Raw genomic sequence first — 13,933 nt, forward strand, 5'->3', positions numbered from 1 at the left:
GAAATTTTCTGAAAGGCAGTGATGAAGATGCAAGGCGTCAAGTGTATATAACGGATAACTTCACTGAAGAAGGTATGCTGAGTTGTAACCTTGCATTACATGTGTGGTCCATGGAGCCATCATTTTAGAGAGGCAGTGTACTCTGGAAAGTAGAATGTGGCTATCTGCTTAGCTTTCTGTTCCCACCCCAGCTCTTGTCCCCTCCACTCCCAAATTGTAGCAAATTGCTGCAGGCTGGTTCTTTCCACTGAGAGCATAATACTAACACTGGCATCTTCAGCAACATGTCAATAGGTTGGAACTTGGTAGTAAGTGGGCTTTCCATCAACCATATCCATCTCTCATATGATATTTCAGAGACTGGCAATTCACTCGCTGGAAGCAGAGATGGTCAGGTTATTTAAGGGCTAATTGGAGTGTCTCTCGCTCCTGGATGCTTCTCTTCCTTGGCTTAGCTGAGCATGCAGAGGAATTCTCTTTTTGTTTTTCTGCAGTCACATTTAACTCTCTCTCTGGAAGCCAAGCAGATTTAATTGTGTAAACATGAGCAATGGTAATTGGGTAAATGAAGTTGGAAACCAAGGTATGATGTTTTTGTTTTGCTCTGTGAGGAGAAAAAAAGAGGGAGCTTGTTTTTCTATGGTGGCAAACCTCACTGTCAGAATTCTGGACAGGCAGTTGGCAGGAGGGAATCCCTTTACGAATTTTCATCAAGACCCACTCAGCTGAAATATGTATCTGCTGCCTCGGAGGTTATGGATCAGCCCGGGGACACTTCATTGTTTTGTAAACCACCAGGTCAAGTGTTTCTCTACACTGGTCTAGCTATCTGGGTGAGAATGAGTAAGAAGTTGCCATGAGAATTACATGCTCAGGTAACATGCATTTGCTGAAAGAGCCATGAGAATGCATTACCAGAGATGTACCTAACTTTCAGCACAGCTAGCTGTAGGTGGAAAACCAGCTTTTAACAGAATATTAAAATATGAAGAATTTTTTTATAAAGGATGAGTAGTTGCCTTCCTCTAAATAGTGTTAATTCAACACTGATTTCTCCAAATTCTACTTACTCACAATCTTTTTCAAACAAAAGATTTAAATAAGAGGAGACTGGTAGATAATATTTTTTAGTCCTGCACTCAAAACGCTGAGGTAGTCCCGCAAGCAAAAGACCTCATCAACTTCTGCTTTCAATAGATGGTTTTACCAGAATATTATATTTGTCCTTAATTCTTGTATTTTTATTAATGTTGCTAGAATTCCGTTTCCTATAAGCCTGCAGTAAAATTCATTTTCCCAGTTGAAAATTCAAGCAAACCCAGAAGCAAACTTGGCAATGTAGCATGTCCCCCTCACCATACAGATTGCTTTATAAATGAGGAACTATTAAAAAGGAGCAGGTCTAAGGTTAATGAGACACTCATTAGAGAGAGAGAATTGTAGAAGCTGATAGTGCTCCGTGTCTGTATTGAAGGAGAGGCTATTGTTATAGGATGTTTGCTGTGCTGATATCGTAAACCACATGACAGATGGGTCAAGTGCTGATTACAGTATTCTAACATTTGGAATAGCAAGTAACATATTTGATAAGCTGGCAAGTTTTTATATATGATTCAACCCACAATATAAAAGCCACGAGAATTCCAAATTGAAAATAATTAAATGAGCTGGAAACAATCAGATACCACACATTTTTCCCCAAAATGACAGATTTTGACATGTTGAAATTCCACAAAGGGAGCAAGAATATTCCCTAGCTCACTTGAACTAATAATGGCCCTTCATCTGCTTTTGTAAAGCAATTAATTCCTGCTTTCTCCCAGCATTGGAGACAACAGTGAACGTTTGTAGACACCCTAGGCTTTACAGAGATCTGTCCAGGCATTATTTTATTTGCTCTTAACATCAGCCCCACAAGGTATATAAAAAAAAGATATTAATAGTCTCACTTCATAGCTGTGGAATCTGAAGCACAAGGAGCTTTAAGAAGAAGGTAGAAAAGGTTATGTAAGAAAGTTAAGTAGCATATTGAGGGTGAGGAGCCAGATCTTCTAGCTATGAATCCATCAAGTCTAATCATCGGGAAGAGGAAGCAGCTATTAACATAGAGGCGTTCTTCATTGAACCAAAGTGTATCTTCTTTCTGTCGATGATGCTGCCACCATCATTCATGTGTATCCATCTGGATAAAGGCATCCAGTGTTTGCATTCAGCCTCTTGAGTGTCTCGGTAGGGCGGTACTGGTGACGCTGGTAAGAGTCCCGTCCCCTGTCACACAATGTCACACCTCTGTAGTATTGCGGTAACTCCAAGAAAGCGGCAGCTCTCGGTTTGTGTCTCATCACTGTTGCTTGTTTGGTTGTTCTTTTCAGAGTTCGTCATCTTACTTGTCACCTTTGTGAAAGTCACCTTGTCTCTTTCCTTTTTTACTGTCTCTCCTCACCTACCCGAGCAGCTCCCCCGTCACCTCCTGGGCCTCCTCCACCCACCCAAAAGCAGACCAGCATGTTTTATCAGAGGCTCAAAGGCATGCCTAGGCCAAAACCAAGTACTGTAAACTTCTACGGTTACTTTATTCAGCAGCTTTCTAGCTTCGTTTGCTTTTCTGTTCATTTTTCTTCTTGAAATTTTGTTTCAGTTTGGAACACTAAGCTGAGGCTCAGGCTCTCAAGTTTGACACTGTAGGTTTTGAGACAGTCGAAAGAGAGCATTTATTTCCAAATGTCCACATTTTTTTGTCCAGCTATGTCTGACATATGCAACATTTTCAAATCTCAATGTCAGCACAAAATAACATTGTTGTTGCATAACATTTTGCATGACTTTTTTTTATATGTTATGAGCTTCAATTCTGTTGTATGAAATGTTTACTAAGTATATTGTAGTTTTCGTTCCCCTTCTTCAGTGCTCCAGCTAGTATGAGATTGGGTGATAGGAATGTTGCAATCCATTTCAAGACAGCGGAAGTGACAAAAAAAAATCAAGTCTAAGCACAAATTTCTCCTTGACCTCTGATGGGGGGGAGGGAGGACATGCTAGAGGATTTTGCACAATATTTTCTTTAAAGACAACATCTTAGAGAAGTTGTTTTTAGTACCGTTTTTGCCATTTAGCTAGTCAGTTAGATATGCAAATGAAGAAGAAAATAGTGTCATGTCTCAATAAAGTGGCTTGATCTACAGATAATGGAATTGCAGCTAATTAATAGTAAATGAAAGTCTGCTACATGGGTTAATTGGAAGATCAAGCATCCTAGATTAAAGGGTCTTTAACCTGCTTATTTTAATAGTTGCATGTTAAAGTAAAATTACAAAAGGTTTTATTAAACATACTGTTTGTATATATACATCAGGCATACACATATCTGTGTACATGTGCACACACTTATAGAATGGCTGCGTGCACATATACACTTTATGTGTATCTATCAATATATATTGTAGTCAATCTAAGAGTACTGTATATTAAAACAAATCTTCAGGTGGTCCCAGCTTAAACATCTTGGATTTCTCCAAACATAAATATCATTCACAGCTTTTAAATGCAAGTACATAAAAATATTGGTGGGAATTACTTCCTGTCTATATCATATGTCATATGCAGTTAGAATTCCCCTAGATTTGGTGAATATTCCATGCAAAGGATAATGTTCTTTATTCTTAAAGCTAGAGATTTCAAAGATGTGCCCCAAGTGGGATTTCCTGCAGATTTGTATTAATGTGCAGGCTTGTCTGGTTACTAGAAAATGTATGTAAGTGTGTGATGTGTGTATGTGGGTGTATGTGTCGAATGGGTAATAAGCATAGGATGAGGAATTTGCAAATTGATGTGTAAATGTGAATACCAACTAATAAAAAATAGTAGCTTATGCATATTTACTATCAAAATGCAAATACCTCATTCTACACATATTACTCAAACATATATACACAGTATGTTTGTAGAAATGCCTGAAAGTCTCCTGATGAAATTATGATAGCCCATTTATGAAATTATACATAGGCCAGGTGCCCCAAAAGTGCAGAAGTCAATCTTGTCGCTCATTCTCTCTCTACATATTTATTGCTCTGGACCAGGCAATGAGCTATTGACCCTAAACTCTGCATATTTCCTTCCTCTGAGCATTGGACATTCCCTGCCTCATCTGTATATTTATGTTCCCCAGCACTCCCACCTTCATGCCCTAACCATATCCAGCCACATTTCCACCTGTGCATGGTAGAGACAATATAGCGTTCCATTGGCCTGAATCCAGAAAACCCACTTTCACACCGGTCATCAGACCTTGTTGGACTGAAACTTGGAGTACCTTGACAACCCCATCTTACCATTCTTAGCTTCCATTGACTACAACTCTCTGCATAGTGTTTCACTGAATTTGTCTTTCATTATTAAATCCCAAATTACTAACCATCTGACATGTTCATCGCCTGTGTAACAAATGTACAAAGGAACATTATATAGCTCTCTTAAATTTCTTTTGTAAATTAGCAGTCACTCATAACTTTGTTTAAACCCTTCCCACTCCAAAACAACAACACAAACAACAACAAAATCTTCCTGTGAAGTATTGAATAATTTCCTTTTGCTAGAAAAACCCTGAAGCCAAAATATATCTGCTTTAGATGAGGAGATAAAAATAAGTTCTGGCATTCTTTTTTGTGCACACATATACCTGCCTGTGGAATCACACTAACGGATCCGTATTGCCATTATACTCTGTGTGTTCCAAAGGACTCTGAGGCTTCAAGGTTTGAAAGTTTCAACATGAAATGGAAGATCTCCTGTGAGTGCAGACATTAAATTCAAGCGATTTGATTGGCTAGGGAAACCTTTGTATTTTAAATATTACTGCTTACCCTCCGGGAAAAAAATGTTTAATTTTTGGTAACATAATGACCTTAGCAAACCATGAATTCACCTCTACAAAAGACTCAAAATCAACCAGGGTTCTATTTGTTCTTGAGTCAGATAAAAACACAAATGCTTTCAACACAATAAAAACAAAAAAAACAAAGAAATTTTTTTTCAAAGAAATATTTTTGAGTCCATTATTGCCACCCCCCTGATAAAATTTCAACAGGGGGCACAAACTTCCACCAGTTCATCCAGTAATCTACTCCCAACACCCTTTTACTGATTCTATCCCACCTTCTACCTAATGGCCCAGGAATGTCCCTTAACTTTCAATCTCCTCCCTGAACAACTTAACACAGCCAGACCTTTGATTCTGCTTGTTCAAAATGAACATTCCCATACCTGTTAAACATGCAGACCTGTAATGAAAAACAATGCTATAGTATCAAATGTCCAGGGACAAATCCAGGAAACAAATGTCACAGCAATCAAGAGTAAGCTTCCCACTTCAGGTAGCACGAACACAGTCTAGAGAGTGATATAAGATAGTACATTTATGCTGTCTTTAAAGAACGTGTGTACAAAATGTCACTAAATTTGAAATGGGCTGTCATAAACTTAATGTAGCTTAATATGCAAATTTGAAGCTGGAGCACTGCTTTTTCTTAATATGTATTCTAATGACGATGGTGATAATAACAAAATGGCTTTATGGTTTGCTCACTACTAATTATGTGGCACTTAACATTTGCATGAAACTTTAAAAAAAAATTGGTAACTATTTGACATTTCTTATCCACTAGTTCTAATGGCCACAAACCTAGCCTGAGGCTTTCACTGAATTTTAACACAAATTCTTGTACCACAGAAAATGTAGGCCGCTTAATCACTCCTGCCAAAAAGCTCGAGGACACAATCCGCCTTGCTGAACTAGTCATTGAGGTTCTCCAACAGAATGAGGAGCACCACGCAGAGGTGAGCAGGCATGGCGGGAAAATTAATGTCTCTTTGGGTGTCCCTTAGCTGGAAAGTGCAGAACTGATCCTACCAGCGACATGAACAAGATGCCTTAACACCCATTTTCTTTTAACTGGCCTTGCAAAGAGAAGGAAAGTGGAAGTGTTGCAAAGAGAAGCCTTGGGAAGGTTGTTAAAAACAAGCAAAAAGTGGTTGCATGTTCTCCATTTCAGCTTAACTTTTCAGATGTTTCTAGCAACCAGCAAAAGAGGTGAGTATATTTTAAAGATAATTTACTCAAGCAGCATATGGTTATCATCCAGAATACACAAAATACCTTTTGGTCTTCTGTGGTTGTCATTGTTGCTGCCACTGTTGTTTTTATTTCTTTTATTTGGTGTGTGGATCACAGGCCATGTTTTTGAATTTATCTCTGTAACTTACTCTCTGCTTGCACCAAAGTCTTCATCTGTTAATCTCGGATGACCTAGGTTGCTAAACGTAGTAACAGAAGTGAATTATTCTGTGTTGTTCAACCTGTCGATTCGCCAACATACATCTAAATAGATACAGCTTACTTTTTCCTTTTTTTTTTTTTTCTTATGAGCCACTGTCAAAATGATCATTTTGATAATTATTGTAAAGTAAGGGATTGTAAGCCTAATCAAATCCCAAACCTATAAGGACCTAAACAACCCAACCCTTCCAAAAAAAAGAGAAAAAAAAAAAGATTCTAATACTCCATTATGGTCAAACTATTTTTATCACTTCTTGTTTAAAAACTGAGATTTAAAATCATTGCTCTTAAAAATAACCTTTTGGAAAATTGCACTAATTTTCACTATTCCTCTCCGTTCCATTCTACAGCAAAAGGGGAAACAAGACATTCCATAAAAGCAATTTCTCAAGCACTTAAAATGATCATTCCCATGATAAATGAGAATTGACAGTATAGTTAAATAATATATAATACACCATAAATCCAATCGTCCCAACTAATGCCTGATTGCATATTTAAATTTCCTCCCTGTTTTTCTACTGTTCCACTCAATCATGGCTGATCGTGGCAGGGAAAAGAGGTATGTGACTAAACCGAATGAGCCAGCCACCTGCTGTCATAGTCTGTGCATGCCCTTTCAGTACCATGTCTTCTACTGGGACTTTTCCTGGGTGCTCCTGCTTTCTAACACTGACCCAAGGAATGTAACAGCAACCTCCAGTGGACTGCTTGTGAAATGGTGGCCCTCCACGGCAGGGTAAATGTGGGGGTTCTCTTGTGCGTGCATGAAGCGATTGATTGATATACCTACCTAACAACAACTGCAGTTACATCCCGACACGCGCCTCCCACCTGCCTGGATTCTGTCCTTAGCCTGTCTTAGTTTCCTATGTCCGTCTGTACTTACCTTTCTCATAGCAGATGAGTACCCGACCGTCGTAACCAGTAGCTGGCCAGAGTGATACTAATCTTCTTCTACAACTGTCTGTATGTGAATCATATATACAGTATTTATATATAGAGAGAGTGCCAAAGAATCATGATTTCCCTTCAAAACCCTCTGAAGGATGGGGTGAAGACCCCTTGAGGTGAGCGTATCTGACTCCTACAGCACCCAGCAGTGCACACCAGGAATGACAAGAGGGGCCAGATCAACACCCTCCAAATATGGAAACTAGGACATACCTCCAGACATAAAATTAACTTTGCTAGAATTTTTTTTCAACTGCATCCTGTAGGATGTCCCTTTCAGATGGGGGGGGGGGGGGTGCTTTGAGGTTTAAGTGACGGTAAGTATGTTCTTTCCGGGTGTCTACCCAATCATCTCCAGAGGCTCTCCCCTGACTTGGATGTTGAGGCTTTTCCCATGATGCTGAACCAAATCTACATGTTTCTGAAGACATGGATATGAAGAAGATATTTTCCTAAGTCACAGCTGGGCTGCTGTGCTTTTAAGTAAAAGAAGAAAAATGACAGGCATGCTTGGTTTGTAACCACGTTATTCTCTGAGGCTGCTACAGGCTAAGAAAGGATGGATATTTTCCCAAATTACTCAAAAGAGGTACCAAAGAGAAGTTGATATTCCAAAGAAGACTTCTATTTTTTTACTTTTCAACAACAAAGCCCTTTTTTCACTGAGTGCTAATCATCCTCTTAAATTACCCTAATAACCATCATCATGAAAATATTTTAGTCTTACCCATCCAAAAGCCATCCAGGGTAAATAAATAGAGTAGAAATAAATTCAATTTTACTTTCCTTTACTGACTTTGAGAGCTAAAACTGGAAATTTCAGCATACTTTGGATTTGGAGCCTCAATCTGGTTTTTTTTGTGTTTTTTTTTTTTTTCAATCTGGTTTTTGATAAATGTGCAAGATTATCTCCTGACTTAGTAATTTCACCCAGTCACAAAAATTTCATTAATCAAAAGCCACCTATCTACTGAGCACTGAGGCTACTACCTCAGGGCTTTTGGGAAGGCCAAGGAGACATAAAGTAGTCTTGGCCTTCAAACAATATGGTGCAGAGTGGCCAGGAGCTCGGGTTCTGTGCCAGAGAAGCTTGAGTTTGAATTCCAGCTTTACCTCCTCATTGCTTTGTGATCTCGACCTGGTTACTTAACCTGTCCCATCCTATAAGTGGGAGATAACAATAGAATCTACCTCAGATGGTCATTGTTGGGATGGAAAGCCACATTGAGTAAAGCATCGTCTGTTATGCCTGGCATATAGTAAGTTCTCAACAAAGCTTGGCTGCTAAGGAACAAAATATATGAATATGTGATCATGAAAAGGACAAAACCTATGTGAAAAGTACCAAATGGGTGGTACAGACAGAACGTGTTGAAAGAAGACGGGGTTCATTTCAAGATGGAGTGGTCCAGAAAGGTACCACCCTTTGTTCTCAGCATTCACTTACAGATTCCAATCACCTGGAAAGCTCTCAAAAATTGCTGATGCCAGGGGCTTACCCCAGCTCAATTAATCAGAATCTCATGGGAGGAGCCGCCTCTTAGTAATTTTTAAAAGCTGCTCAGCTGATTTCAAGGTATAGTTAGGTCAAGAGCCCCTGGGCTACAGCTAGAGAAGTAGAATTTGCCCTGGTACATTTAAGATGAGGTTTTGCTGCCCAAAGAATGAAGTACGAAGATTTTTTTCTACTAACCAGTACTCACTGTATATTTTGAGTGCTTAATAAACTCTCAAAAATCACTAAATCCTAAGCATGGGTCTTGGCTGTAGAGCCGTGCTGTTTGGTGGCACCACACAAATGAAAATGACAAGTAGACTTGCTTCCCCCACCAAAAAAATAATGATCCTCGGTACCATTTTAAATTCCAATACAAAGTAATTAAATGCCCCAAGAGAAAACGTTCTCATCAGCTAGAAATGCATCACACATATACTCATGCATGATACAGTAACAGTTGTCCTATTTATCTCTAATTTCAGCTTAATTCTGCTCTGAGAGCCTACATTATTCACACACACACGTGCACACACACACGAATTATGCCTTCATGTATCATCGCTCCACCTTTCCAACTCTCTCTCTATGTATACGTATGTATATGTATATATGTATTGTGGTATACGAAGGGGTACATATATACATGTAGTTTGTGTACAGAATATACAACGTGTTCAGTGTGGTGGACTGTATTCCTAAAGCATACATCTTTGCCTTTAAATAATGAAACGCGACGGGTAAGTATTTAGAAGCCAAAGTACACCTCCCCATTGTCTTTGGAAAAGATTTCCAAAGACTTTAGATGCCCACAAACCCTGAGTTAACTCATGTACAAAAATAGCATTCACCTGTATGAGCAAGCATAAAATAAATATAGTTGTTGGGTTTGGGTGGAGTTTTTTATTTTGTTTTGTTATAATTTTAAAGCTTGCCTTGCTCAACCCAGTCACACAGATTCTTTTCATTTGATTGAAATTATGATAATGGTTTTTTGGTTGTTATTGTCCTTGCCAGAATCTTTTTCTCCTTCTCAGAGAGTCAGGCTTGATGATGAAGTTCTGGAGGAATGACCTTGGGCGTTCAGAAATAGATTTGGTCTTCATTTCTCCTACAACTTCTATATTTAAATTGTCTTCGTTCTAGAATCCTAAGTTTCTCTGCCAGACTTCTAAAGTGATAATTCACATCACAGTAGTCATTGTTCTTTGTAAGGCTGCCTATCTACATGACTATTAATGCAACAACTATAGATAATTGCTCAATTTTATTAAATTCTAAAGAAGGACTAAGTTCTCTGTAGCTAGTACAAGTGGGTGCTTCTTAGGGCCTCTGGTTTGCAACTTGTAAATAAACCTGGTAATAGCCAGGTATAAGGCTGGGCAAAGGTATTTTTAATTTCAGACATTTAGGATTGGTTTTTTTGTTCTGTGTTTTGTTTTGTTTTGTTTTCTGTCATCCTAGAGCAAAATCATGTCTGGGAAGGCAACTCAGTCTCCCCAGTAACTGTTTACTTGGACTCACCCTGAAGATGTAAAGTTAATCAAATAACAAAAGAATAAGTACCAGCAACCAACTTTTGGTGTGCTTTTGTGAATTTTGCAAATATCCTGCATCAGGATGGATGAGAGTCATCACTCCTATATACAGGGTTGGGGGTGGGAGTGGGACTCCAGTAAGTCCCAATATTTAGAAGGTCTCTGCCTAGAAGACAGGTGGCTGGGAGAGCTCTGGGTGTGAGGTGGAGGATTTCTTCCTCTGCCAGATATAGCCAAGTGGTCAGTGGAGCCAGCCCCAAACCCCAGGGCTCTCATGCCAATGTAGTAAAACTACAATAAAACCTCATCGATTCAGACTTAAATGCTTGTGACAATTCAACTGCAGATGTGGCTCTTATAGTTTTTCTTAAGTAGGACATTTGACATGATCTCAACTTTCTCTGGAAATTCTAAAGCCTTTCTCACAGATTTCATCCCAGGCCCACTGAAGTTAAAGCTTCTATCTCTTTGACTTCATTTTATAGATCAATTTGTCTACAATTATTAGAAGTTTCTCTAAAAAACTTCCACATTTGTGATATATTTGTGTGGTAATCAGGAAATACCATTTACTTTGGTGCCCAATTATAGACTGCATTTGAAAACAATAAAATGCTACCTCTTTTTAGAAAACCCCATAATTTAGGTTTTTTGCTGACAAATGAACATCCCTCTTCTCTCACTACTCTGAATCAGTGAGGTTTTACTGTAAATTAAAATGGAAAAAGCAGGTGTCTATTTCCAGCCAAGCTGACCTTGCAGAATGGTCCATGACTTGATTTTTTCCATTTAATTTGCAAACCAGCCACATGTTGATAAAGGAGAAGTAAGTAAAATGAAAGATCATGAAAGAAGAGAGGTGGACCCCTGATTCTGCCTCCTAGTGGCTGTTAGAATATCCCCCAAATAACGAATAAATCACAGAAGAGCTTGGCCATTGAACAAACTCTTTCATTTATGGAATTATTTCCATAATCATCTTTCATGTTTCCAATCGCCTTCCCATCTTTTTTTTTTTTTTTTTTTTTTTTTTTTTTTTTGGTGAATGCTCCGGAAAGTGTTTCCAATGCAAATACTTTACGGCATCGGGTGGGGGGACGGGGGACACAAAGGGGCTGGCAATTTGTTTTTGTTTCTCTGCTCTCTTTGAAATCAGAAAAAAAAAGGGGGGGCCTGTTGACACCGCCACTCATTCTGCATGCTCCCTGCCAGAAATGATTAGTCAACATGCATGCGTGCCTTTGAATGGCATTCACATCTGGCCCAGTCCGATGTGAATGTTGCCCCTGAGACCCTGCACAATGATTTCTAAGGACCCACGTGCATGAAAATGAGTTACTTCACTGATATTTTTTGGTTTTCAATGTACATATGTGTCCAACCCCCAGAAAAGTAAGTCCCAATCTTACTGAGTGTTTTCTAGCTTACACCTGACCTTTCCTACAGACAGAATGCAAAACCAGAGGCTCCCTGCTTAAAGAGATTTTGACTCAAAAGTTTGGTGACATGGTGAGAAATAGGAGTAACATGACCAATGTGTAGAGATATGAGTTGCTGAGCTTGTATGAGACTATAGACCATTAAGCCCAGATATGTAGATGTAAGTGAACCACAATTGCAAATTTTCAAGTTAGACCAGCAGAAAACCCATAAACACAGTGAAGAAACTCCCAAATTCTTATACCTTAGAGCAAGAGCCAGCCAACAACAGTAATAAAGAGCATGACTCAAAACATACTGGATTATTGTAAATTGAACAGAAGTTCCACGTCTGTCATTTCTGCAGCTGCATCCTCGACCAGCAGGTCAGAATCAAGACTTTCTGAGGCAGGCCTGGAACGATGAAAAGCATGGCCTTAGGACACTGAGAGGCCCAATTGTATCAAAAATACTGTTCTTTTTACAATAAAATTACCAAACCCTGCTGATGCACAGTTAATCTTGACCGGTGAGGGCTTGACTTCACATCTTAGGTCAGAGGGAGAAGCTTATTACCTCTTTGTCTGTTGTTTTTCTGCCACATTTCAAAGGCCTTTGCGTGGTGGTCAGACTTGATGGTGGAGCATGCCGAGACGTTCCTGTCGCTTTTTGCAGTGGATATGGATGCAGCATTAGAGGTGCAGCCTCCAGACACATGGGACAGTTTTCCACTGTTTCAGCTGCTGAATGATTTTCTCCGTACCGACTGTATGTATTATCTTTGACTTAGTGGGCTTTCCTAAGTAGTGTGCAGATAAACAGATCGCTAAAATGATTTTGTCCCAGGCAGACTACAGGCTAGTGAAACCTCCTCAGAGTTTCCTTGTTGCTTTTAAAAAAACAAACTTATAGCCGATGGCCATTCTCTTTCTTCCAACACACGTCCTGTTGTACCGAAGCCCTCTCTTAACTAAGCAGAAGAACCCACAAGCAGTGTGATAAGCGGTACTCCTGCCTGTGTGTTTTATTTGCTTTTGAACAAGCTAATTAACGTAACCTCTTCACATTTTGAAATTTTTATTGAAAGATGTTTTCTAGATGAAAAACAATTTCTAGCTAAATAACACCCCAAGTGCTTCAGTATCTTACAGCAACACATACCCATAAAATAGGCCTTCCTTCCAAGAAGAGTGATGAAGGAGGGGAGGGGTACAGAATGTTCTTTCTATCTGCTAATGTCATGGGAGGAAGGGGAGTGGGTTTACAAGGAAAACCTAAAAAGGAGTTGTCAATTATTGTTTTTACTGTTTTTTTTTAAAGGAGCATTGATTAATTTTCTTTTTTAGAAGAATGAAACAAATGGGTAAAATATTTTTGAATTCCACTTTCCTTCCAGACAGATCTAATTGTGAGCTTCAATGCTGTTCGTGTACTTTTAGACTCCCCCTTTTTTTACATCCTCCATAAGAAGTATAATTTAATATAGAAGACAGTCCTTTCTATATGTATAGTGGATGCTGATAAAGCAAGTGTGGGTTCTTACCAAGCTTTTGCTTATCTGTTCTAGATAATTTGTGCAATGGAAAATTTCACAAACACCTGCAAGACCTGTTTGCCCCACTTGTGGTTAGATATGTGGATTTGATGGAGTCCTCAATCGCACAATCCATTCACAGGGGCTTTGAGCGGGAGTCATGGGAACCAGTCAAGTAAGGAAACCTTTTTTGATACCATCGGAGTTTGGGTGCAAATGGCTGGCAAGTCATACAGAGATGGAATAACGGTGTCTTACAGTTTTTATTGTTAGCATGGACAGGGAGCAAACACTACCTGTTTCCAACTGTGATGCTCGTACCGTCCTTGTCCAAAGCAGGGGAGGCGGGTGGAGGTTGAGAAATGTTTTATGAAATGAAATCTTTGTTTTATTGCACAAGGTAAACAAGAAATAAGGGATATAAACCTGGCTGTGATGTTTGCACTGTCTTACTCTAGTCGTGATATCCCTAGGAATTAATGTTTCTCACAGCGTGTTCCATAGCGGTCTATGCAAGGGGTCAGCACACTTTTTCTATAAAAGGCCAGATAGTGAATATTAAGGTCTTTCAAGCTGCACCATCTCTATCACAACTACTCAGCTCTACTGTTGTAGTGAAAAAACAAAAACAGACAAAAGGCAAATGAACAAGCGTGGCTGTG

General features: G+C 39.2%; 1 protein-coding gene across 14 annotated transcripts in view; it reads left to right on the forward strand.

The window, feature by feature from the left end:
• The window catches only part of CADPS (calcium dependent secretion activator), a 456,612-nt gene that overhangs the window by 348,047 nt on the left and 94,632 nt on the right, over window positions 1-13,933 (forward strand). For 9 of the 14 annotated variants that reach the window (XM_072720539.1, XM_072720528.1, XM_072720535.1 and 6 more), the window contains 3 exons: window positions 5,726-5,832; window positions 12,349-12,505; window positions 13,305-13,446. In XM_072720539.1, the coding sequence (XP_072576640.1) occupies window positions 5,726-5,832; window positions 12,349-12,505; window positions 13,305-13,446 (406 nt within the window). Of the gene's footprint in view, window positions 1-5,725; window positions 5,833-11,123; window positions 11,145-12,348; window positions 12,506-13,304; window positions 13,447-13,933 lie in introns of all 14 variants that reach the window. The other 5 variants (XM_072720526.1, XM_072720534.1, XM_072720527.1 and 2 more) reach the window with 1 other exon arrangement.

This window comes from Vulpes vulpes, chromosome 9, assembly GCF_048418805.1.
Source record: "Vulpes vulpes isolate BD-2025 chromosome 9, VulVul3, whole genome shotgun sequence".
Classification (NCBI taxonomy): Eukaryota; Metazoa; Chordata; class Mammalia; order Carnivora; family Canidae; genus Vulpes; species Vulpes vulpes.